This window comes from Aethalodelphis obliquidens, unplaced genomic scaffold (genome assembly GCF_003676395.1).
Source record: "Aethalodelphis obliquidens isolate GAN/ISIS:26980383/991018 unplaced genomic scaffold, ASM367639v1 scaffold7, whole genome shotgun sequence".
NCBI classification, from domain to species: domain Eukaryota; kingdom Metazoa; phylum Chordata; class Mammalia; order Artiodactyla; family Delphinidae; genus Aethalodelphis; species Aethalodelphis obliquidens.
Window position 1 is genome coordinate 27,125,467 of NW_020837951.1, and position 25,326 is coordinate 27,150,792.

A 25,326-nucleotide genomic window follows, 5' to 3' on the forward strand; every position below is an offset into this window, starting at 1 on the left:
CAATAGCATTATAGCCTTGCTATGTGATGGTACTTTAAACACCAATAGTATGAGGCTATGATAAGCTGATTAGCCCTCTGAGCAACTGACATCCACATTCTTTACTCTAATGCTGACTGAATGGTTGCCCTTAAAATCTAAAAAGCAAAAGAGAAAATATGCAATTAAAAAAATATAACACTATTCTCATGATTTCTCAATATCTTGAAACATTTTACATCTTACACTGCCTTCTCACAAAGTTCAATAAAATGAGTTTGGGCAAATGCTTGCTAGGTAATAGGGTAGCTCTAATAAGTGTCCTGGAAAGAAACCATTTGATTCGGATGAGCACCTTATTCTTCATGCATTTTTCCAACACTAGAGGAGCTTTTCTTTGCACCAGCTACTGTGCTAGATACTGGGGCTATAGAGGTGAGTAAAATAAGATGCCTGCCATCAAGAAGTTCACACAATCTTGTAGGGGGACAAGACTGACATTCACAATTAATTGTGGTAATTGCTATGACAGAGGTGGCAACCAGAAAAAAACTCCCCTGAGGCAGGAACAGTGAATGCATGGTCAAGTGCAAGCACCAGTCTGCATCTCTTCTGCTTCCTACTACTCTGTGGTGGGGATATGATGGGCAGCACTTGCCTAATACTGCTGGCCCAGCCACACATGCAGTTTTCCAGCTTTTCATCCACGAGGCTGACTGGGTATGCTTCACAGTCACATAACTACAGATTTAAGGGAACAGGGCTAGGAAGGCCCACCCAGGCTGTCAGGTCTAGGCCCTGGGTGCCAGTACAGCCTACCAGAAAAAACCTTGCATTTGTGGGTGCTGGGCATTTGGCCAGTGATGATACAGCTGGTACTTCATTTTCCTATTCCACTCCTATCCTTGTGTACACAGCTTTCTTGGAAGGGAACCCCAGAAAATAAAGGGCAAGTGGAAAAATTAGGGTACCAAAACCCCACCATATATTTGACTGATTTCACTGTATCTCTCTTTCATGTCATTTCTTACAGCTGAACTTTCATGTCCTTTAAAATCATCTTTATATCCCCCAGGGTCAGGAGAGTTCCTGGGAAGCTAGCTTTTAATAAATGTTTATTGAGTAGAAAGCTAAAGCAGCAGAATAAAGTAGAGTTCAAAAGCACTTGGTCTTTGTGTAGCATTTATCTTCAAAAACCTTCAAAAACACAAAAAATTCATATTCAGTGCCAATCCTCTGAGAAAAACTGTATTTTCTATGAAGTCCTCTCTAAATCTGCATGGTCCATATTCTACATGGCTTCATCCTACTCAGATTGCTTCAAGAACAGAATATACCATCTTTATAAAGTTCATGGGCTATCCTAACTAAAAGCGGAGGCCAGTGCTGAACCTGTCAAAGTCTCCAAATAAAACAAGGTCTCCATAGATATCAAACCATTCAACTGGGGAGGAAATTGTTCCTTAAGGTTAATGTTTAATCTACTTAAAAAAAATTGAAACCATCTAGAAGAAAATAGACAAATCAGAAAAGATGTTTTCTTACTTACTTTCCATAGTTCCTTCATTCCCCCCCCAAGAAATATTATACATATACTTCCTTTAATTTGAAAAGTACAATATTTGGTTATCTCTAACCTGAAAGAATGCTCGAGCTTCTTTATACCTACACTCAATAAATCTAGAGTGTGGTATTTCTTCCAGAAAGTGCATTGGATCTTTTGGAATGAGAACTTCTAATCCATCAATAGTAACTTGTTGTAACTCTGGCCTGAAAACAAAAGTTAAGACTTATTATAAGGATTTAACTCAGAATATTGGCAGCCTCTTCAAAATATACAATATAAGCAAATAGTTAAACTCAAGCATATTTTCTTCAATTACCTCAGGTATCATTTTTAAAGATCTACTCTCTTTTTTTTTTTTTTTTTTTTTTTTTGTTGGTTGGTGGGCCTTTTTTTTTTTTTCTCTCGTTCCGGAGCACAGGCTCCGGAAGTGCAGGCTCCGGAAGTGCAGGCTCAGCGGCCATGGCTCACGGGCCCAGCCGCTCCGCGGCACGTGGGATCTTCCCGGACCGGGGCACGAACCCGTGTCCCCTGCATCAGCAGGCGGACTCTCAACCACTGCGCCACCAGGGAAGCCCCAAGATCTACTCTCTTAGCAACTATCAAATATACAACATAGCAGTGTTAACTATAGTCACCATGCTGTACATCAGATTTCCAGAACTTATTTATCTCATAATAATTGGAAGTTTGTACATTTTGAACACTTTTACTTGTAAGTATGTAAATCCACAAACATACTTTATCCTGTGTTTGAACTCTTTATATATATAGAAAGATTTGTATTCTTTTATGCCTTATTTTTGTCACTCAACATTGTAGGATTCATCTCTGTTGTTGCACAGAGCGCGAGTTCAGAGTTCCTTGTTTCCCTGCCCTACGATTCTTCTCGTTATGCGCACATACATTTTGTGTGGGGCATTAAGAACAATGTTGCTATGAACATTAAGATATATATTATATTTCCTGGGGCACATGTGCATGAGTTGCTTCCTGTTGAATATTTACATTTCAAAACTGATTTACATGAATTACATTTTAGATTTAATTACTAAATGTAAAAGAAAGAATAAGAATTCATGACTGAACAAGACAGGTTTCACATCTCCCCTTTAGACCCTGAATTTACCTGTCAAAAGCTCCAGGATAACGACCAAACTGTAACTTTCGAAAAGGAACAAACTTCCTGTCAATGTGTCCTTTGAGCCGTAGATGGCCATGCCAAAGGTAGTTGCCGCTCCTTTCATGGAAGACCACCAAGTGGACAGCATGACTGGCCAATGTGCAGATGTAGTGCAGGGGGATTTCAGTTCCAGAAAGTGAGTCTATCCCATCTAGCCGGGGGTCCTTGCTCTCGAACTTTAGGCACTGAAATCCCATATTTTCAGCTATCCGAAACCAGCTTTCCTAAAACCAAAGATACATCAAACTTGAATATTTAAAACCAAATACTAGTAGTGAAACTAAAATGATTCTTACACTGAATTAAGTCATACATATTTTTGTCCTAATCTGCTCTTTGCCTGAAGATTAAAAAATGAAGGTGGGGAAGGAAAGGTGGTAGTGGGAGAATAAAGGAAAGTACCAAAAAGAGAAACCACACAGCATGGAAGACATGTTCAAAGACTCTCTTCATGAAAATTAATACAAATTTCTTCCTTGGAATGAGAATGCCCACTCATTATAGTGTTCTTTGGTTAGTATCTATAAAGTAAACGTTAATATAAGGATAGCACTTAAAATTAAACCTGTAATTCTCAATTTCACTTCTAATAACCTTCAAAAGTGCTTCATAAAAGCAGGGTTTTCATCTCATAGTTATATCCCAACACCTTAAACTGCTACTAAAATAGAAGCCTATCATAATGCACATTATTAGAAAATAGACTGAGATATACTATAAAACAAGGTGCATTTTCCAACAGCATTAGTTAGAGTATAACTCTCACATAACCAGATTAATCTATAGGGTAGATTTTTAATCCTAATCTGGACACCAGTGCTTTAGATGATTAACCAGTATTAATTATTAAGAACACCTTATGTTTGAATAGAAATGTACAGTTTCCAAAGAATTTTTATAAACATTACTGCATTTACATATGACATCTATCTTATAGAGCACAGATATTATAGATAAAGAAACAGACTCACAGAAGTCCAAAGAAACAAAATTAATAAGAGGCAAAGCCACTGCCAGCATTTAGGTCTTATCTAACCAAATACAAGGTTCTTTCTACTCTACAATACTATTTCTTTAAGTCTATATTTATATAATGTGTACAAAGCTCATTCACATTAATTATCTCATCTGATGTCCATAGAAATTATGTGAGGTCAGCAAGGAAGATATTATACCTAGTCTACAGTTAAGGAAAATAAAGTGGTAATACCAGACATTAAAGTTATTAAAGGATGGAAGTGCATCTGAAAGTCTTACGAGCCACAGCATTCATAAACATCTTTCAAGAGTACTTTATTTGCATCACTTATTGTCTTTGAATGTTGTCATTTGGATTAGCTGTGTCCTCATTTATGCTCTTATAATACACACAAACCGTTATCATAGTACTGATTGTACTGTTTTTTAGTTGTTTAAACTCCATTAATAGACTGAAAGTTCCTCAACCTTAAGAATCAACAAAGTGGCTAGTACCAGCAGGTGCTCAATAGATACCTGTTGTTGTTGTTCATATTGTTAAACAAGAGAAAGTGACCATTCTGGTAAAGAATGCTAACCAGTATCAATAACAACTGTCTTCTCCTTTCTGGATATAGAGTGAAATCGTGTTTTGGTCAAAGGAATGTGGATGGAAGTATCAGATACCACTTCCAGGCCTGGCCTTACAATGTCCCATAAGACCTTCCCTGCTTTCCCTCCTCCATCTGTATGTAGGGAAGCAAAGAACTACAAGATGGGGAAGCCATACAAATGAAACAGCCTGCATCCCTAAGTCACTGCTTAGAGGAAAGTCATCCAGGAATATCGCTGACCAAGAATAACCACACTGGATTTTGTCTAGAGACAATTACTCCTTTTTTTGCCCTAAACCAATGAGATTTTAGGGTTGTTTTTAGTAGCAACTAATGTAACTTAGTCTGGCTAATACAATTTCACCTTGGCACTCCTTATACTAGAATTATCAACTGTAGGATTCCCCTTTTTCATAAACCTAAGAGGTGGAAAGTACTGATTGAGTGTAAGAGTGGCCAACTCAGAGAAGGAATCTACTGTACAGGATGAAAGAAAAGCATTATAATTTGGTAAATTTGGGAAAAATTTAAAAGGCCAGACAGAACTTGAAGAGGGATCAGACCTTGGGTTGTGGGAAGAAAGACTGACAGACAAAATAGGCAGAACTATGAAATGGCTTGCCTTTTTATAATCATGGCAGAGGAAAGTCAAGAACAAAGTAGTTGCTCTAATCAAACGGAGCAAAGGCCTAGGTCAAGACTGTACTGCACACATCTACTCCCAATTACCTTGGCAGTAGTTTGCTCACTTCATGGTAATGATATTAACAAAGAAAAATCACAGGTAAATTAAGTCTATAGTAATTAGATCTGGTGATCTAATGAATTAGCTCTACCTTGGGAGAAGGTGTTGGGAGGACTATCCAAGGGCTCTGTATGATGTCATTTATGTAAAATGATAAACATGACCCTGTGTGCTTATTCTGGGTGTTGCTGACCTTTTGCTTCTGACTCTGGTCTTTCTGGTTTTGTCAATTATGGCATATTCTCTTTCTTCTAAAGTACTGGTTCTCAAGGCAACCAGTAACCAAGAGACATTTTAGAAATTCGTGGAGATATTTTCAGTTATCATAATGATTGAGGACACAACTGGCATTTAGAGGTCTAGGCCAGGTACACAAGACATCCTAAAATCCAAAATATGGAAATCTATCCTGTGTCCTGCATAATTTCAAATGTTCTATCAGATAGTCACGTAGTGAAAAACATATTTGTAATTATGTGAGCCTCCATTTCCAAGGAATACAATCGCCATGTTAAAGGAGAGACAATTTTACTTTTCTGCTGTTGGAAACTTGTTTACTGTTTTGGAAAACTATATTACTAAAAACAATATCATTCATAATAGAGTCTATAATGGAAGTTATCACATTCAGTGGTCCTACTAAATAAGTAGGATAAGTGCAAGCATCTGAATTACTTCCTTATGTCTTCCAGTGTAGTCATGCCTGGGCATTTACACACTGAAATATACATTTCCTTTCATTTCTACTTTATACTATAGTTGAGACATTACAGGATTTGGGAGATTATGTATGTAGGTAAGTTATAATTTCTATAGACTTCGTTTTGGGAAAATAAAGGAATGATAAAATACTTGTTGTAAAAAAGGTTTATAAGCTTTGTAGGCTTTTTCTATGAGGAACTCAAACAGTCCAATAGGAATGACCTACAAATACTGACATTTAGGAGTCTTTGCAGTGAAAAAGCTGGCATACTCTTATTACCCTATAGTGAAGTCCACCAGTGAATGAGGCCTAACCAGAAAAAAAAGCTTCCAATTGGTATTCAGTGCCTCATTCTTAAATATGAACAAAGATCAATGAACACTATAGAAAACCTGTATCATGAAAAACAGACAAAATAAAATAACCATACCAAAACCCAAACACCCACAAAGAAGGGAATTTCAAAAACAAAATGCGGTAGAAAGCAAAAGACTTTCTTTTAAAAACACCAAACCTTGGGGCTTCCCTGGTGGCGCAGTGGTTGAAAATCCGCCTGCCAATGCAAGGGACACGGGTTCAAGCCCTGGTCCGGGAAGATCCCACATGCCGTGGAGCAACAAAGCCCGTGCACCACAACCACTGAGCCTGCGCTCTAAGGGCCCGCATGCCACAACTACTGAGCCCGTGTGCCACAACTACTGAAGCCCACGCATCTAGAGCCTGTTCTCCACAACAAGAAGCCACCACAATGAGAAGCCTGCACACTGCAACGAAGAGTTGGCCCCCTCTTGATGCAACTAGAGAGAGTCCGCATGCAGCGACAAAGACCCAACGCAGCCAAAAATAAATAAATAAATAAATTTATTTATTAAAAAAAAGTTAAAAAAAAGAAAAACAACAAACGTTTAAAATCTGAAGAGGGAAAAAGACAAAACTGCACTCATAAAATAAGAATGCTACTATAAGAAACAGAGTACACAGAGCTTTTAGAAAATAAAGATATTAAATTTTAAGCAAAATATGAAAAAAATCAATGGCATTGTTAAAGATTTTGTTTAAAAGTAGAACAGTTAACAAAAGAGATGAAAAAAAATCACAGAGCAAAGATAAGAAAATGAAACTTTGGAAGTCCAACATCCAAGTAATAAGTTCAGAAAGAAAGACACTTTTATTCAACATTATCCTGGGGGTCTTACCTAAACCAATAAGACAAGAAAAAGAAATTAGGCATAAGAGTTGGAAAGGAAGAGACCAAATTTTCTTTTTGTGCAGAGAATACAATGACCTACACTCAAAGAGGGAGAAAATGAAAGAGAGGGAGGAAAAGGAGGTAGGGGATTGAGGGAAGAGAGAGAAACTATTGGAGTTTACCTATAGAGTTCAGAGTTCAGTACAGTTGCTGGAAAACAAGATCAAAACACAAAAGACAACAGCATTCTAATTCACCCATAATAATGAATTGGCAAAAGAAGAGGAAAAGTATCTACATTAACACCCCCCCATGCACACAAAACTATAAGGTAGCAAGAAATAAATCTTACAAAGATGCACAAAATCTGTAAGAAAAATATACTCTATTAAAGAACACCAAAGGACACCTAAATTAAAGGAGATATATTTCATGTTCATGGATAAGAACTCTTCATATTTTAACAATGTAAAGAGACCTTGCATGCTTTTGCTTTCTCTGACTAACGTAGACTAACCTAGATAATGAAAGACACATGGCTCAGGCACCTCCACTGCCTCATCTGACAGCCAGCCATCCTGAAGAAGCAGAGCTGCCTAGCTGACTGGCAGCTGTATAAGTGAACTTCGCTGAGACCAGAAGAACTGCGCAGCTGAATCCTATGCAAATTGCTAAGTCACAGAATCATAACCTACATAAATGGTTGTTGTTTAAGCCACTAAATTTGGGGACAACTGTTACACAGCAGAAGCAAATTAGAAATCAAAAGTGCAGGTAAGAAGAAACATCTTCAGATATGCAAGGTTTCAACCTCCCATTCAACCTTTCTCCAAAGAGAATTCCTAAAATGTTGTGAAGAGGAGTTATACAACAGTATCTGCAGAGCAGATCAGACTGTATTAGGGCAGAAAGACCACGAGATCTAGGAGGGATGTCTCCAGAAAAAAAAAAAAGGAACTGAGAAATGATCTGATGTATTTGATCCTACTGAGAGTTTTATGTTTCTGCTGCAGAGTTCATACATGGATTATTGATAAATATATAGAAAACTAGCAAACAAAAAAAGAGAAAGAGAGTCATATAAGAAAAGGAAAAGATTCAGAGTAAACTAGGTAGCATTCATGTGATTATCTATATATTCATAGTAAGATAAACACTGACTATTGATTTAACTACAAAATATGATACAGTCATGGTAATGGGAGAAGAGTGTGTGTGTGTGTGTGTGTGTGTGTGTGTGTGTGTCTACATGAGACAAAATAGATATGACAGCTAAATTCTCATAATTCATAATCTAAATATGAAATATTTTAAAAATAGAAGCATAAACATTTCATTTATAAAGGAGAAGATAAACAAGGTAGAGAGAGTTGAAGGTGGTTGGCTCTAAGAGTGGGAATAAGGGGTGGGGAGGAGAGAAGAGTCAGATACTGATCTTTTTCATTATGAGCTTTGCCTTACTATCTGACTTTTTAAACCTAGTACTAGTATTCTTTTGATTAAAATGCCATGTCCTAACTTTTCCATAAGCTTAAATATTTTCAAAATATCAATATAAAATTGGGAGGAACGAAAAAACAAGCATCCCTGGTGGCACAGTGGTTGAGAGTCCGCCTGCTGATGCAGGGGACACGGGTTCATGCCCTGGTCCGGGAAGATCCCACATGCCGCACAGCGGCTAGGCCTGTGAGCCATGGCTGCTGAGCCTGCACATCCGGAGCCTGTGCTCTGCAATGGGAGAGGCCACAACAGTGAGAGGCCCGCGTACCACAGAAAAAAAAAAAACAAAAAAACAAGCAAACAAACATCATGTTATATAAACATATTATCTGTTTCATCACCTGCATCACTGCCTGGGAAGAACCATAGGGAGAAAAAAGTCAAAACTCACTCTCTTGAGACCTTGTCTAAGAGTCTGGGCAATCAAGGAAACATGCAGCTTATAGTGCTCTGCCAGACCATACCATCACCCTGGAACATAAGCCCCACCTATCAGGGGTCAACACAACTAAAACAGACCCACTGCAGAGCTAGTGCACATCTATCATGGGTGGCTGACTAAACAGTTGAGCTCATTTAATCTGATGCTAATTTTCTTACTCTTATTTGAATAACTCCTCAGAATGAAAAACAGTGAAACTGAAAAGTCAGAGGTATTCCAAATAAAGGAGTAAGCAAATTTTTGACATGTTTGGTTGAGACCTTTTTTTTTTTTTTTTGACTACTATCTAACCTTTGCTTTGTAACCATTTAAAAAGGATGAAAATATAAGTTTGAATTTTTGGATACACCTAAGAAGCACTCCACTCGAGTATCAAACAAGTCCTATGCACTTACAAACTGTCAAGAATAGTGCTATAGACGAGGAATACTACCCTCATGTATACCTTATGTGGCAGATACCGAAAATTCAACACCAAATCCCTTCCTACCTGCCTGCCTACACTGATGAAAATGCTAAATACCTGTTTTTTTAGCCACCTTCACAACACGGAGACATATGAATATAGTTCTAGACAGTGAGCTATAAGCAGTTTACCAGAAGCTCCTGAGAAAAATTTTCTATCAAAAGATAGATTGTGACAATCCTGAAGCCCATGGAACAAAAACCACATTCACAGAAAGATAGACAAGATGAAAAGGCAGAGGGCTATGTACCCGAAGAAGGAACAAGATAAAACTCCAGAAAAACAACTAAATGAAGTGGAGATAGGCAACCTTCCAGAAAAACAATTCTGAATAATGATAGTGAAGATGATCCATGACCTCGGAAAAAGAATGGAGGCAAAGATCGAGAAGATGCAAGAAATGTTAACAAAGAGCTAGAAGAATTAAAGAACAAACATACAGAGATGAACAGTACAATAACTGAAATGAAAACTACACTAGAAGGAATCAATAGCAGAATAACTGAGGCAGAAGAACGGATAAGTGACCTGGAAGACAGAATGGTGGAATTCACTGCTGCGGAACAGAACAAAGAAAAAAGAATGAAAAGAAATGAAGACAGCATAAGAGACCTCTGGGACAACATTAAACGCAACAACATTCACATTATAGGGGTGCCAGAAGGAGAAGAGAGAGAGAAAGGACCAAAGAAAATATTTGAAGAGATTATAGTCGAAAACTTCCCTAACATGGGAAAGGAAATAGCCACCCAAGTCCAGGAAGCGCAGAGAGTCCCATACAGGATAAACCCAAGGAGAAAAACGCCAAGACACACAGTAATCAAATTGGCAAAAATTAAAGACAAAGAAAAATTATTAAAATCAGCAAGGGAGGGCTTCTGTAGTGGCACAGTGGTTGAGAGTCCGCCTGCTGATGCAGGGGACATGGGTTCGTACCCCAGTCTGGGAAGATCCCACATGCCGCGGAGCGGCTGGGCCTGTGAGCCATGGCCACTAGGCCTGCGCGTCCGGAGCCTGTGCTCCGCAGCGGGAGAGGTCACAAAAGTGAGAGGCCCGCATACCACAAAAAAAAAGCAGCAAGGGAAAAACGACAAATAACATACAAGGGAACTCCCATAAGGTTAACAGCTGATTTCTCAGCAGAAACTCTACAAGCCAGAGGGGAGTGGCATGATATACTTAAAGTGATGAAAGGGAAGAAACTACAACCAAGATTACTCTATCTGGCAAGGATCTCATTCAGGTTCAATGGAGAAATCAAAAGCTTTAGAGACAAGCAAAAGCTAAGAGAATTCAGCACCACCAAACCAGCTCTACAACAAATGCTAAAGGAACTGCTCTGAGTGGGAAACACAAGAGAAGAAAAGAACCTACAAAAACAAACCCAAAACAATTAAGAAAATGGTCATAGGAACATACATATCGATAATTACCCTAAACGTGAATGGATTAAATGCTCCAACCAAAAGACACAGGCCTGCTACATGGATATGAAAACAAGACCCATATATATGCTCTCTACAAGAGACCCACTTAAGACCTAAGGACACATTCAGACTGAAAGTGAGGGGATGGAAAAAGATATTCCATGCAAATGGAAATCAAAAGAAAGCTGGAGTAGCAATACTCATATCAGATAAAATAGGCTTTAAAATAAAGAATGTTATAAGAGACAAGGAAGGACACTACATAACGACCAGGAGATCACTCCAAGAAGAAGATATAACAATTATAAATATATATGCACCCAACATAGGAGCACCTCAATACATAAGGCAACTGCTAACAGCTATACAAGAGGAAATCGACAGTAACACAATAATAGTGGGGGACTTTAACACCACACTTACACCAATGGACAGATCATCCAAAATGAAAATAAATAAGGAAACAGAAGCTTTATGACACAACAGACCAGACAGATTTAATTGATATTTATAGGACATTCCATCCAAAAACAGCAGATTACACTTTCTTCTCAAGTGTGCACAGAACATTCTCCAGGATAGATCACATCTTGGGTCACAAATCAAGCCTCAGTAACTTTAAGAAAACTGAAATCATATCAAGTGTCTTTTCTGACCACAACGCTATGAAATTAGAAATGAATTACAGGGAAAAAAACATAAAAAAAACACAAACACATGGAGGCTAAACAATACGTTACTAAATAACCAAGAGATCACTGAAGAAATCAGAAAGGAAATCAAAAAATACCTAGAGACAAATGACAATGAACACACAACGATCCAAAACCTATGGGATGCAGCAAAAGCAGTTCTAAAAGGGAAGTTTATAGCTATACAAGCTATATGAAACAAGAAACAAGAAAAATCTCAAATAAACAATCTAACCTTACTCCTAAAGGAACTAGAGAAAGAAGAACAAACAAAACCCAAAGTTAGCAGAAGGAAAGAAATCATAAAGATCAGAGCAGAAATAAATGAAATAGAAATAAAGAAAACAACAGCAAAGATCAATAAAACTAAAAGCTGGTTCTTTGAGAAGACAAACAAAATTGATAAACCATTAGCCAGACTCATCAAGAAAAAGAGGGAGAGGACTCAAATCAATAAAATTAGAAATGAAAAAGGAGAAGTTACAACAGACACCGCAGAAATACAAAGCACCCTAAGAGACTACTATAGGCAACTCTATGCCAATAAAATGGACAACCTGGAAGAAATGGACAAATTCTTAGAAAGGTATAACCTTCCAAGACTGAACCAAGAAGAAGTAGAAAATATGAACAGACAAATCACAAGCAATGAAATTGAAACTGTGATTAAAAATCTTCCAAAAAACAAAAGTCCAGGACCAGACGCCTTCACAGGTGAATTCTATCAAACATTGAGAGAAGAGCTAACACGCATTCTTCTCAAACTCTTCCAAAAAATTGCAGAGGAAGGAACACCCCCAAACTCATTCTATGAGGCCACCATTACCCTGATACCAAATCAGACAAAGATACTACAAAAAAAGAAAGTTACAGACCAATATCACTGATAAATATACATGCAAAAATCCTCAACAAAATACTAGCAAACAGAATCCAACAGCACATTAAAAGGATCATACACCATGATCAAGTGGGGTTAATCCAAGGGATGCAAGGATTCTTCAATATACACAAATCAATCAATGTGATACACCATATTAACAAACTGAAGAATAAAAACCACACGATCATCTCAATAGATGCAGGAAAAGCTTTTGACAAAATTCAACACCCATTTATGATAAAAACTCTCCAGAAAGTGGGCACAGAGGGAACCTACCTCAACATAATAAAGGCCATATATGACAAACCCACAGCCAACATCATTCTCAATGGTGAAAAACTGAAACCATTTCCTCTAAGATCAGGAACAAGACAAGGATGTCCACTCTCACCACTATTATTCAACATAGTTCTGGAAGTTCTAGCCACAGCAATCAGAGAAGAAAAAGAAATAAAAGGAATACAAATTGGAAATGAACAAGTAAAACTGTCACTGTTTGCAGATGACATGAGACTATACATAGAGAATCCTAAAGATGCCACCAGAAAACTACTAGAGCTAATCAATGAATTTGGTAAAGCTGCAGGTTACAAAATTAATGCACAGAAATCTGTTGCATTCCTATACACTAATGATGAAAAATCTGAAATAGAAATTAAGGAAACACTCCCGTTTACCACTGCAACAAAAAGAATAAAATACCTAGGAATACACCTACCTAGGGAGACAAAAGACCTGTATGAAGACAACTATAAGACACTGATGAAACAAATTAAAGATGATACCAACAGACGGAGAGATAGACCATGTTCTTGGATTGGAAGAATCAATATTGTGAAAATGACTATACTACCCAAAGCAACTACAGATTCAATGCAATCCCTATCAAATTACCAATGGCATTTTTTACGGAACTAGAACAAAAGATCTTAAAATTTGTATGGAGACACAAAAGACCCCGAATAGCCAAAGCAGTCTTGAGGGAAAAAAAAGGAGCTGGAGGAATCAGACTCCCTGACTTCAGACTATACTATAAAGCTACAGTCATCAAGACAATATGGTACTGGCACAAAAAAAGAAACACAGATTAATGGAACAAGATAGAAAGCCCAGAGATAAACCCACGCACCTATGGTCAAGTAATCTATGATAAAGGAGGCAAGGATATACAATGCAGAAAAGACAGTCCTTCAATAAGTGGTGCTGGGAAAACTGGACAGCTACATGTAAAAGAATGAAATTAGAACACTCCCTAACATCATACACAAAAATAAACTCAAAATGAATTAGAGACCTAAATGTAGGGCCAGACACTATAAAACTCTTAGAGGAAAACATAGGAAGAACATTCTTTGACATAAATCACAGCAAGATCTTTTTTGATCCACCTCCTAGAGTAATGGAAATAAAAACAAAAATAAACAAATGGGACCTAATCAAACTTCAAAGCTTTTGCACAGCAAAGGAAACCATAAAGAAGACGAAAGGACAGCCCTCAGAATGGGGCTCAGATATTTGCAAACAAATCAACGGACAAAGGATTAATCTCCAAAATACAAAAACAGCTCATGCAGCTCAATAGTAAAAAAAAAAAAAAAAAACCCAATCCAAAAATGGGCAGAAGACCTAAATAGACATTTCTCCAAAGAAGACATACAGATGGCCAAGAAGCACATGAAAAGATGCTCAACATCACTAATTATTAGAGAAATGCAAATCAAAACTACAATGAGCTATCACCTCACACCAGTTAGAATGGGCATTATCAGAAAATCTACAAACAACAAATGCTGGAGAAGGTGTGGAGAAAAGGGAACCCTCTTGCACAGTTGGTGAGAATGTAAATTAATACAGACACTATGGAGAACAGTATGGAGGTTCCTTAAAAAACTAAAAATAGAATTACCATATGATCCAGCAATCCCACTACTGGGCCTATACCCAGAGAAAACCATAATTCAAAAAGATACATGCACGCCAATGTTCCTTGCAGCACTATTTACAATAGCCAGGTCATGGAAGCAACCTAAATGCCCATCGACAGACGAATGGATAAAGAAGATGTGGTACATATATACAATGGACTATTACTCAGCCATAAAAAGGAACGAAATTGGGTCATTTGTTGAGACGCGGATGGATCTAGAGACTGTCATATAAAGTGAAGTAAGTCAGAAAAAGAAAAACAAATATCGTATATTGACACATATATGTGGAACCTAGAGAAACAGTACAGATGAACCAGTTTGCAGGGCAGAAATTGAGACACAGATGTAGAGAACAAACGTATGGACACCAAGTGGGGAAAGCGGCAGGGTGGTGTGGGTGTGGTGTGATGAATTGGGTGATTGGGATTGACATGTATACACTGACGTGTATAACACTGATGACTAATAAGAAATTTTAAAAAAAGAATGATTAGATATCCAAATTTTGGACAAAGTTTGGATGAGACACAGTTGGCCTATTCATGTATATAACTTGACATAAAAGATGGCTCTTCATGCAATGGCTGAAAAAAGTCAGTTTTTAAAAAGGTACAAAAAAATGGTACTCTCATCTTGTTTGTGGTGATAATAAACACCAGTATTAGTAATTAAAAAAAAAAAAAAGATAGATAGTGTCACTATGACACCCTGGCGCTACAACAGCTACCTTGTGAGGATGAGAGAAATGCAGGAAGAATTTCAGTGATGCACATGCTGACTTCAGTGGACAGCTTCACTAATACCAACAGCCACCAACATTTTAACCTCTTGTTATATCAGAAAAATAAGTCCCCTATTTGCTTAAGCCACGATTGTGTTTTGTTACTTATTGCTTAAAGTATTCCTGATACAATCTATAAAAGTCTTTATGAAAATTTTAAAATGTTTTACAGTTTAAATTGGTTTAATCCCATACTGTTTTGTAAAAGACACTCCATTATCTGAAAGCAAATCATCTTACCTCATTCTTCCATAGGTGATACTGTAGTGCAAATGCAGTAAAGTCTCTTGGAACACAGAAAAACTTGCATTCTGAAGCGAAGCCATGAGAAGCATTCTTGACTTGTTCAAAGTTTTTATTAATCAATTCCAGAATCAAAGGATCAATAAGGAACACAGGTACATTTTGACTGGATGTTAGCATAATAAATTTTTTAACTGTGCGCTGTTTGAGAGGAAAAGAATCCCCTTAGTTCTTCTAAACCAATACAATAATTTATCTTATTAAATTTTTATTCATTAATTTTATAAGGATATCTAGACTGCTTACTCAGTAGATTGCATGCTTATTAGTTTGCTACAAAAATAAAACCCACAAATAAATAATACATTGTCCCTGTTCTCAAGAAGTACACAGTCTACTGAGGAAGATGAACAAATATTTACAATACAACGTAAAATATGCTATAGTAGAAATATATGCAACCTATTATAAAGTACAGAACAATAGCTACTAATTAACTGTACATCAAAAGGATAACAAAGTCTTCATAGAGGAAGTAGTATCTGAAATGAGCACTTTGGGCTTACAAATTATTCCCTTGGTAGTAGCTAAATCTTTTCAAGCAAAAGTGGGACAGGAAACACCAGCCTTTTCAGTTTTCAAAAATCAGTCATGTCAACCTTTCTGAAACCAAAAATCAGTTGTATGTGCCACTTTTCTTCATATTTGAAATACTGCTTAATAATCTTGCCAGTCAAAAGACAAACTAAAATACATCGCCTGCCTGACCATTCCTATCTACAGTTTGATTTTCTAATAATACTGTAATATTTAAAAATATAATTCTGTTGAGCAGTAAACAGAACACCCTACTGGAAAAAATAAATTTCAAAATTAGAATTGAAACAACAATCACACTTAGGAGTAAATAATACCTAAGTGTAGTCAAGTTGAATAGAATAACTGAAATACATTATTGCTTAAAAGCCTACTTTAGTGAAAGCAATAATGATTTCAAAGGGACGTATGCCATCAAAAAAAGATGTTTCAGGGAATTAAGGATAAATTTTTATTTACAAAATCTGAGGAAACTTATAAAAACATATACAAGATAAATAAATAGAGTATCAAGAATTATAAAAATTTAAAAAATGAGATAAAGGCAGGAATCAGTCTCTTATCCTTTGTTTTTACTGTAGAGTATTATGCAAATACCAAGAATATAATAATCTCTATTCTAGAAGAGTTTATCATCTCTTAGTGGGAAAGCCAACTAAGTAAAAAGTTAGAATAAACAATTATGCCCCCAAATTCAATAACAGATGAAATGGACAAATTTCTTCAAAAACATGATTAAGAAAACTACCACAAGATGAAACAGGAAATCTGACTTGCCCTATAACTATTAACAGAATTGAATTTGTTATGTATTAAAAAAAAAAAAACCTGCCATCAAAACAACAAGAAAAAACTCTAGACTCAGATGGTTCACTGGTGAATTCTATCAAAGGTTTAAGAAGAAATAATACCAGTGTACAAAAACTCTTTCAGAAAACTGAGCAGGAGGAAATCCTTCCAAACTCATTTTATGAGGCCAGTGTAATCCTAATAGCAAAACCTGACAAAGACATTACAAAAAAAGAAAATTATATACCACCATCCCTCATGAACACAGATGCAATAATACTTAACAAGATACTAAAAAATCAATTCCTGTAGTTTTTAAAAAAAGGACCAAAAAAAGAAAAAAAAGGAAATATCATGACCAAGTAGGGTTTATCCCAGGAATGAAAGGCAGCATTTGAAAATCAATCAATAAAATTCACCGTATCAACAGAGTAAAGGGGAAAAACTCTATGATAATTTCAACACAAAAAAATATTTGACAAAATTCAATATCTATTTATGATTAAAACCTCTTAGCAAATCAGGAATACAACACTTGTTGAATTTGATAAAGATTATGAACAAAAAAGTCTATTACTGAATTGCAGTTCTTCATTTATCCTTGATACCAATCTTTCATCAGATACATGTTTTGCAAATATTTTGTAATCTGTGGCATTAGCTATTCATTTTCTTAATGGTGGCTTTTGATGAGCAGAAGTTTTAAATTTTGAGAGCCTAATTTATCAAAATTTTTTTCTTTCATGGCTATTACTTTCTGTGCTTTACACTAGGAGAATAAAAGAGGAAGGAAGATGATGAGATGACAGATACTAGTACATATAAGGTGCTTAATAAATGTCTGTTGAATGAATCTCTTTCAACTTTGTGTTTGTTGAATGAATCTCTTTCAACTTGATGAACACACAGCTTCATTATGATTATTAATATAAATATAGATTAGGGCAGGGTCAAGGAGAGATTCTACAACTCACCTTCTAAATATGCCTTCCAGGTTGTTATCAATGCAATCATCAAGGTTCCCTGGACATAGATGTCCAATTGACTCTAAATCCAATTAATTCTTAATCAACATGACTATTATCATCTGACCTTCAGTAATTCATTTTGTTTACAGGAAAGAAAAACGTCTTGTTGAGAAAAGGATACAATGAGACTGTAAGAGTCCATTCTTCTACAAGGGCTTGGCAGGACATGTTCTTAGTGAACACCTAGTTCCTAATAATCATCATATTTTCTCTTCTAAGCCCCTCAAATTATCTGTTTAATAACTCATTCTAGGATTTTATCAGGGTTCAGTATCACATCTATTGATGACATTTCACTTTTTCGTTCCTTCTAAAATATTAGAACAAAAGTATTTTAGTACTACTTCTCCCTTCCCTATGACTTTGCAAATACATTGCAAAAATTACATGCAATGTAATTAACAAAGAGAATGTAGTAAGCTGCTCCGTAATTTTTTGCTCATTCATCTTGGAAGTCAATCCTTTTAAAACAATCTGTTATTTTCTCCCACCTCAAGGGTCATTCCCTGAATGAAAGAGATAGGGCTTCCCTTTCCCCTCAGACTACCCTAAGTTCACAAAGCAGAACTGCTACTTTTAATAAATTAAAAGTTTACATTGATACTTCTAGACCTGATAGTTGAGGAGTCTGATATAGGATATCTCAGACTTTACTTTTTAAACATAGTTCAAATCCAACTGGTATCAGCAATGACCTAAAATTATCACTACTTTATAGCTGCTTGGTGATTTGAAAACTCACTTCTAATCTAAAGCCTCTCATGTCTCTGGTTAAAGAGAAACCAAAGATTGAAGTGTATCCACAAGAAATAACTAGTCATATCCAATATGTATGCTAACAGGATAAATGTAATTTTTTAGCATTGTTTTTCATTCTAAATTTGATTAGAAAAAAGAAAATATATTTTATAAATTGTATAAATGTACAGGCTATGAAACAGGGATTTATTGTACATATTGCTAATTTTCCTTATCTTAGAAAGAAAACATGGGATTCCCTGGTGGTCCAGTGGTTAGGACTCTGTGCTTCCACTGCTGGGGGACCTGGGTTCGATACCTGGTTGGGGAACTAAGATCCCATAAGCCCTGCGGCACAGCCAAAAAAAAAGAAAACATGTTGAATAGATTTTTACTCCTAAACTCCTATTTACTAGGTAAATTTACTAGGTAAATAGGTACTCCTATTTACCTTTATTCTTGGTTCAATTCTGATTCACATATTTATTCACTTGGGGAAGCACCACATCTCAGTGAATGAGGATTTTGGAGGCAAGCAGTTAGAATCTGGACTCAGCCACTTATTAGCCAACCAACCATAATCTTTCTAAGTGAACTGAGGATAAACATATGTACTGACTTCTTAAAGTTTGCACAAGGACTAAATGAGATACTGCATGTAAAGCACTTGGCACAGGGTCTGCCTCTTCCTTTCTATCACCTACTACCTGTTTTCACAAAGCTAGCTATTATCATTGTCATCATTCAACAAATACTTATTAAGTATATAAATGAATGAACTAAATGAACATGGCAGTTGAGGAAGTTCTTGATTATCATACATACCCACTGTGTGCCATCAAATCCAATTCGGCTTCCTTTGGATTTTGATAAACCAGCTCCATTCTAGGAAGATTAAAAAAAAAAAAATTGTAGTAAATTCAAAGCCCAGCATGCAATATTCCATTTAGGGGTAGGTATGATTCAATCTATATAACTGGTTCATAATCATTAAAAAGCATTATCTAAATACCTATTTTCATACAGTCATGAGCTAAGAATTCTACAAGTACATAATACAACTACCCAAGACGGAAAACACTGACAGATTGCTATAATTTAATTAAGTGTCATCACTTAATTAAATAAATACGGTCAACATCTCTGAACCAATTAATTTCTATCAGTGAATAGTAAACTCTTTGCTATCTCTTTAGAATTAGTGTTTATCCATTTAGCTCCATATCCCTAACTTCAGCTTACCTCCACACACTGACTTAGTGTTTGCAGACCTTGGCAAAGTGATAAGAAAGTATAATAATTATTGAGCAGCTTCTAAGTGTACTTCCACATATGAATTATGTATTCTCATCTATCTCGCATAACTATCCTGCAAAGTAGGCGTTATTATTTCTGTTCCACAGAGAGCTCCAATGCCCACACTTTTCATAACATATATCATACTTGCAAATGTTGAGTTATTTTTTAAAGAATATTTTTTAAAACATTCAGGTCTAGAGAATCAGAAGGAAAAAAGTATTATCAGTTCTTCATGTGTTAATCACCAAAACACTTTGAAAGTCACAGGAGAAAGAATGTCTGATGGTCTAGAGACAAGAGGAAGAATGTTTCAAGCTCAAAGAAGTTTCTTATGCCTTGAATGTGCTCTTTATCTGTTAGATGGAAGGATTTTGAAAAGCAGTAAGAATATTCTCACCCTGAAAATGAAGTGTGCTGCAAGTTCCTAAACAGGAGACTCATTTCCCCATTAAACTGTAAACTCAAGGGCAGGGACCAAATCCAATCCACCTTTGTATCACCAGTATCTAGCATAGTGCTTGACAACTAGTAAAATGCTTAATAACTGTTTGCTAATTGGAGGGAAGGAAGGAAGAAAGGTATACTGAGTGATTAAGGTAGAACTAGAACTGGTCTCTCCTCACAAGCTCTGCAACTTAAACAGTAACATTTTAACACCAAGGAATATTTCTCTAGGATTCAGCAAGAGCACTCCTGGTTATATGTCCGAAGAAAATGAAAACACTTATTCGAAAAGATACATACATCCCAATGTTCATAGCAGCATTACTTACAATAGCCAAGATTTGGAAGTAACCTAAGTGCCCATTAACAGATGAATGGAAAAAGATGATGTGGCGCACACACACACACACACACACACACACACACACACACACACACACACACACACACACACACACACAGGAATACTACTCAGCCATAAAAAGGAAATCCTGCCATTTGCAATATGGATGAACCTAGAGGATATTATGCTTAGTGAAATAAGTCAGACAGAGAAAGTCAAATACTATATGATATCATTTATATGTGGAATCTAAAAAATGATGAATGAATATGAAAACATAAACAGACTCATAAAGAACAAACTAGTGGTTAGCAGTGGGGAGAGGGAAGTGGGGAGGGGCAAGATACGGGTAGAGGATTAAGAAGCACAAACTACTATGTATAAAATAAATGAGTTTTGAAGATATATTGTACAGCACAGGGAAATATTGCCAATATTTTATAACAACTTTAAATGGAGTATAATCTATAAAAATATTGAATCACTATGTTGTACACCTGAAACAAATATAATACAGTAAATCAACTATATTTGAATAATAAATTAATTTTTTACAAAGAAAATATACCAAGGATATTTACAAAACATCAGAGGCAGCTTTGCGATCTTCATCCTTGAAAAAAGATTGCAAATTCTATAATATAGCCACTTGTTGCTCACCATAGCCCTACATTAGTAGATAAAACTAAATTTCTGAGTTGTTTAATTTGTTTTCTCTATTGGATCAGTCCCATCAGTATACAAATAAGATATTATTTCTCCTACCTTAAATAATTAAAACAGAAAACCCGTCTTGACTTCCCTTTTTCCAACTAACAATTTTCTGTCCCCCCTTTACAGCAAAACTCTTAATGGGTAGTCCATTCTCACTCCCTCCAATTTCTCTCCTGTCATGTACTTACTTGAGCTTAAGTTCACTCTGCCAAGTATTCATCAAGTTCACCAGTAACCTCCATATTGCTAAATCCAATGGTCAACTATGAGTTCTTGTCTTATTTGATCTATCAAGAATTATTTATCACCTCTGCCTCACCTAAACACTTCATTCACTTGGCTCTCAGGATCCCCATACTTCTGGTTTCCTGCTATTTCTCTCCAACTACTCCTTGGTCCCATTTACTACTTCTTCTCAGCTTCATGACATGTTGGAGGGTTCCAAAGCTCAGACCATGAGATTTTTCTCCTCCTCTTTTTACTCTATGTTTACTTCCTTGGTAACTCATCCACTCACAGCTTTAAATACAATCTATATGCTTACAACCCCCAGTTTATATTCCCAACCACATCAGTCCTTTGTACTCCAGACTTATATATTCAAATGTCTATTCACCTTCTTCATTTGGATGTCAGATAGGCATCTCAAACTTAGTATGTACAAAAAAACTCCTGATCTTCACCATTCTTCAAACTTGCTTCCTCTAGTCTTTCCCATCTCGTTAAACAGCAACTTCTCCCTTCCAATTATCTAGGTCAAAAATACTAGCATTGGGGCTTCCCTGGTGGTGCAGTGGTTAAGGATCCACCTGCCAATGCAGAGGACACGGGTTTGATCCCTGGCCCGGGAAGATCCCACATGCCGCAGAGCAACTAAGCCCGTGTGCCACAACTACTGAGCCTGCGCTCTAGAGCCCACGAGCCACAGTTACTGAGCCCACGTGCCACAACTACTGAAGCCCGCGTGCCTAGAGCCCGTGCTCTGCAACAAGAGAAGCCACAACAATGAGATGCCTGCGCACCGCAAAGAAGAGTAGCCCCCCGCTCACCACAACCAGAGAAAGCCCCCACACAGCAACAAAAACCCAGCACAGCCACACACACACACACAAACCTAGCATTATCCCTGACTCTTTTCTGTCTTTCATACCCCACATCTAGCCCATCTACAAATCCTGGTAATTCTACTTTCCATTTCTCACAAACTCCACTACTAGCTCCTGTGTCCAAGCCATCATCATCTCATGTAAATTACTAGAACACCTTCTAACTGGTCTGTTTCAGTCCTTGCCCCTACAATCTGTTCTCAACGGAGCATCCACACTACTTCTTTTTATTAAAAAATGTCAGGTCGTGTCACATTTCAGCTCAAAACCTTCCTAGAGTCCCCAATCTCATTCAGAATAAAAGCCAAAGCCTTTATAGTGGCTTACAAGGCCATAAAAAATATAGAACTCTCTGACCTTACCTACTATTCTCCTCTCTCACTCCTCTACAGCCACAGTGATCTCTCTGCTGTTTCAAAACTGCCAGGCGAGTTCCTGCCTCAGGACCTTTGTGTTTCCTTCGGTCTCTACTTAGTGTACTCCTCTTCTAAACATACACATAGCTCATTCCCTTTACATAGGCTGTTTCCTCTATTTGTAATGGCTCTCCCATCCTTCTTTACATGGAGAACTCCTACTCATCCTATAAGACCAATCCAAACTATTACTTTATCCATGAAATATTTAATCATATCCTTCCCAAATAGGTTACTCAGCAGTTCCTCATTCCCTGAAAACTTTGCACTTATCTAAGCTCAGAGAGTCAAGGATAGGGACATAAGAGGATCCACTTTTATAGAGCTTGAAGATTATACAATTTTGGTGGTCCTTTTTCAGAAAAAAAAATGCAATAAATTATCTATTGCAAACTTTACAAAAATACACAGTTTTGTAACATATTCCTAAGGCTCCTCCAAGAGCCTTGGAAGTGAGGGGAGCTGCAGTTTAAATTTCATTATCTTAATGGTTAATCCACCTCGGTAGGAACAGTTAATGGTATGCAGTGGCTACAACTTTGCTGTACAGGAGGAACGCAGTCACTATCAACCAATGGCCCTACAAATGGAGAACCAAGAGAATAAATAACCTGGCCTCTTTCCTCCTGGTCTCCAGTCTCCAGCTGATGCTTCCCATTGACTAAACCCAAATGGCAAACAAAGAGCAAGGGAGCTCAGCTAATGTAGTCCACAGAGGTCAGCCTCCCAAGGCACAGAGTATGGCGAGGAGAGGACCTGGAGAGGCAAACAGAGACTATCTACCGCACCATGGTAAGAAGTTGGGATCTTATTCCATAGGTATTTTATGCAGAGAATAACTTGATCAGAGCTGTATTTAAGAAAAATAACTCTGACGGTTGTTATTTTTGCCTGAAGAGCATTACAAAGGGTAGAGGTAAAGAAGAGTTCTTAAGCTATAAGTAGTAAAGTAGGCAGAACAGTGTTTTATGATGTGTGATTTGAAGAAGTAACATATCATATTGATATCATTTGTTTATATGTCTCTATATATTTCTTTTCCCCTTTCCCCTTCAACCCCAAACTCCCCCAATTTGTGGGTTCCTAGGCAGCAAGGACTGCACTTGATTCATCATTTTGTCTCATAGCCTAGTACTGTGCTTAGCACATAGTAAACTCTCAACAAATACTTGACAAATGAATGACTGAATGTTCTAAAAGAAAAGCCATAAGGTAAAAGTCAAGAGGTTAAAAACGTCTAAAGATATTCTGAAACACTATCTATGAGATATTTGTGTTGAAAACTTAAGTGAAATGAATAAACGAATGGAGAGATAGAATCAGATCCCAAACAGTCTGGTGGCTACTGAACTCCACTGATAAATGATAAATTAAGATATGCCATCAAAGAAAAAGCATTCAGGAAACAGAAGTAAAGATTTAAATGATCCTGTCATTTTTTAAAGATAGTAGCCAACAATCAGTTTCTTACAGACACCAAAAAACAATTCTTAATTCAGCATGATAATTGATCATGCCTATTGGACCTAATGGTAGTACTTTAAAGAAATTTTTTTAAGTCTTCAATAACTGGTGGGAAAGCTATGTTTATTAATAATCAAAGCTGCTTGGCCAGAAACTTATACAGCTTAAAGTCTGGGAATAAACGGAAAAAAATTTTAAATACCCTTTAATTCTAATGAAAGAAATTCTTTCACATTTCTCCTGGATAATGGCAGGAGTGGCGGGGGCGGGGGAAGGATGGGAAGGGGGAACAGTAGCATTTATCAAAGTTTACCATACTAGATGAGACTATCAAGCATGATATTCTTTCTCAGCAATGACCTAGACATTAGCCTTCAGAACAAAACGGAACTAGCCAGAAGTCAAAGAAGATCTAATAAAAATCATGCTTCAGTAACTGACCAACTGAAAACACTTCAAAAAGCTGTTACACATGATCTAAATGCTTATAAGATTAATTTCCATTTCTAATAATGGATTATGAAATTGTTCACTGTGAATGACTACTGCCAAATTTGAAATCCAAATTCCCCTTTCAACTCCCTCCCCTGCCTTCTAATCAAACACACACAGGTTACTAAATATAGTGCAAAGAACGATATCCTAGCACAGAACACTGTAAGTGGCCTTCTAGGTAATAAGAATAACTGATTACTACAGGCAGCGGTGCAGCTTACGGTTGTAAGTCAAGAACATCATCAAGGTTTGGTTCACTCAGTGCTTTACACAAACATGGTTCACTGGCTTTGTCTTCTTTCCACTGAGGCATCAATATTTTATGACTTTCAATTGGGATGCAGAACTCCTTAAAGCTATCTCATTTCATATCTTCTTATCAATGTTATAGTGTTTTGTTTGAACATACTTGTATTTACATGTTGGAATAGCCCTATGAGTGAAGACACAAGCTTTAGGAACTGAACTTAGCAATCTTTTTTTAAAATGTATTCTTTTATTTATTTTATTTTTATTTTATTTTTTTAAAATTTTTGGCCACGTTGGGTCTTTGTTGCTGTGCGCGGGCTTTCTCTAGTTGCGGCGAGCGGGGGCTAC

General features: G+C 36.7%; 1 protein-coding gene across 4 annotated transcripts in view; it reads right to left on the bottom strand.

Annotated features, from left to right (window-relative positions):
* FKTN (fukutin) overlaps positions 1-25,326 on the bottom strand; it is an 88,863-nt gene that overhangs the window by 45,697 nt on the left and 17,840 nt on the right. For all 4 annotated transcript variants that reach the window (XM_027105309.1, XM_027105307.1, XM_027105306.1 and 1 more), the window contains exons 3-6: positions 19,274-19,333; positions 15,294-15,497; positions 2,673-2,950; positions 1,617-1,749 (exon numbers count right to left, since the gene is read on the bottom strand). In XM_027105309.1, coding sequence (XP_026961110.1) covers positions 1,617-1,749; positions 2,673-2,950; positions 15,294-15,497; positions 19,274-19,333 — 675 coding nt within the window. The remainder of the gene's footprint in view (positions 1-1,616; positions 1,750-2,672; positions 2,951-15,293; positions 15,498-19,273; positions 19,334-25,326) is intronic.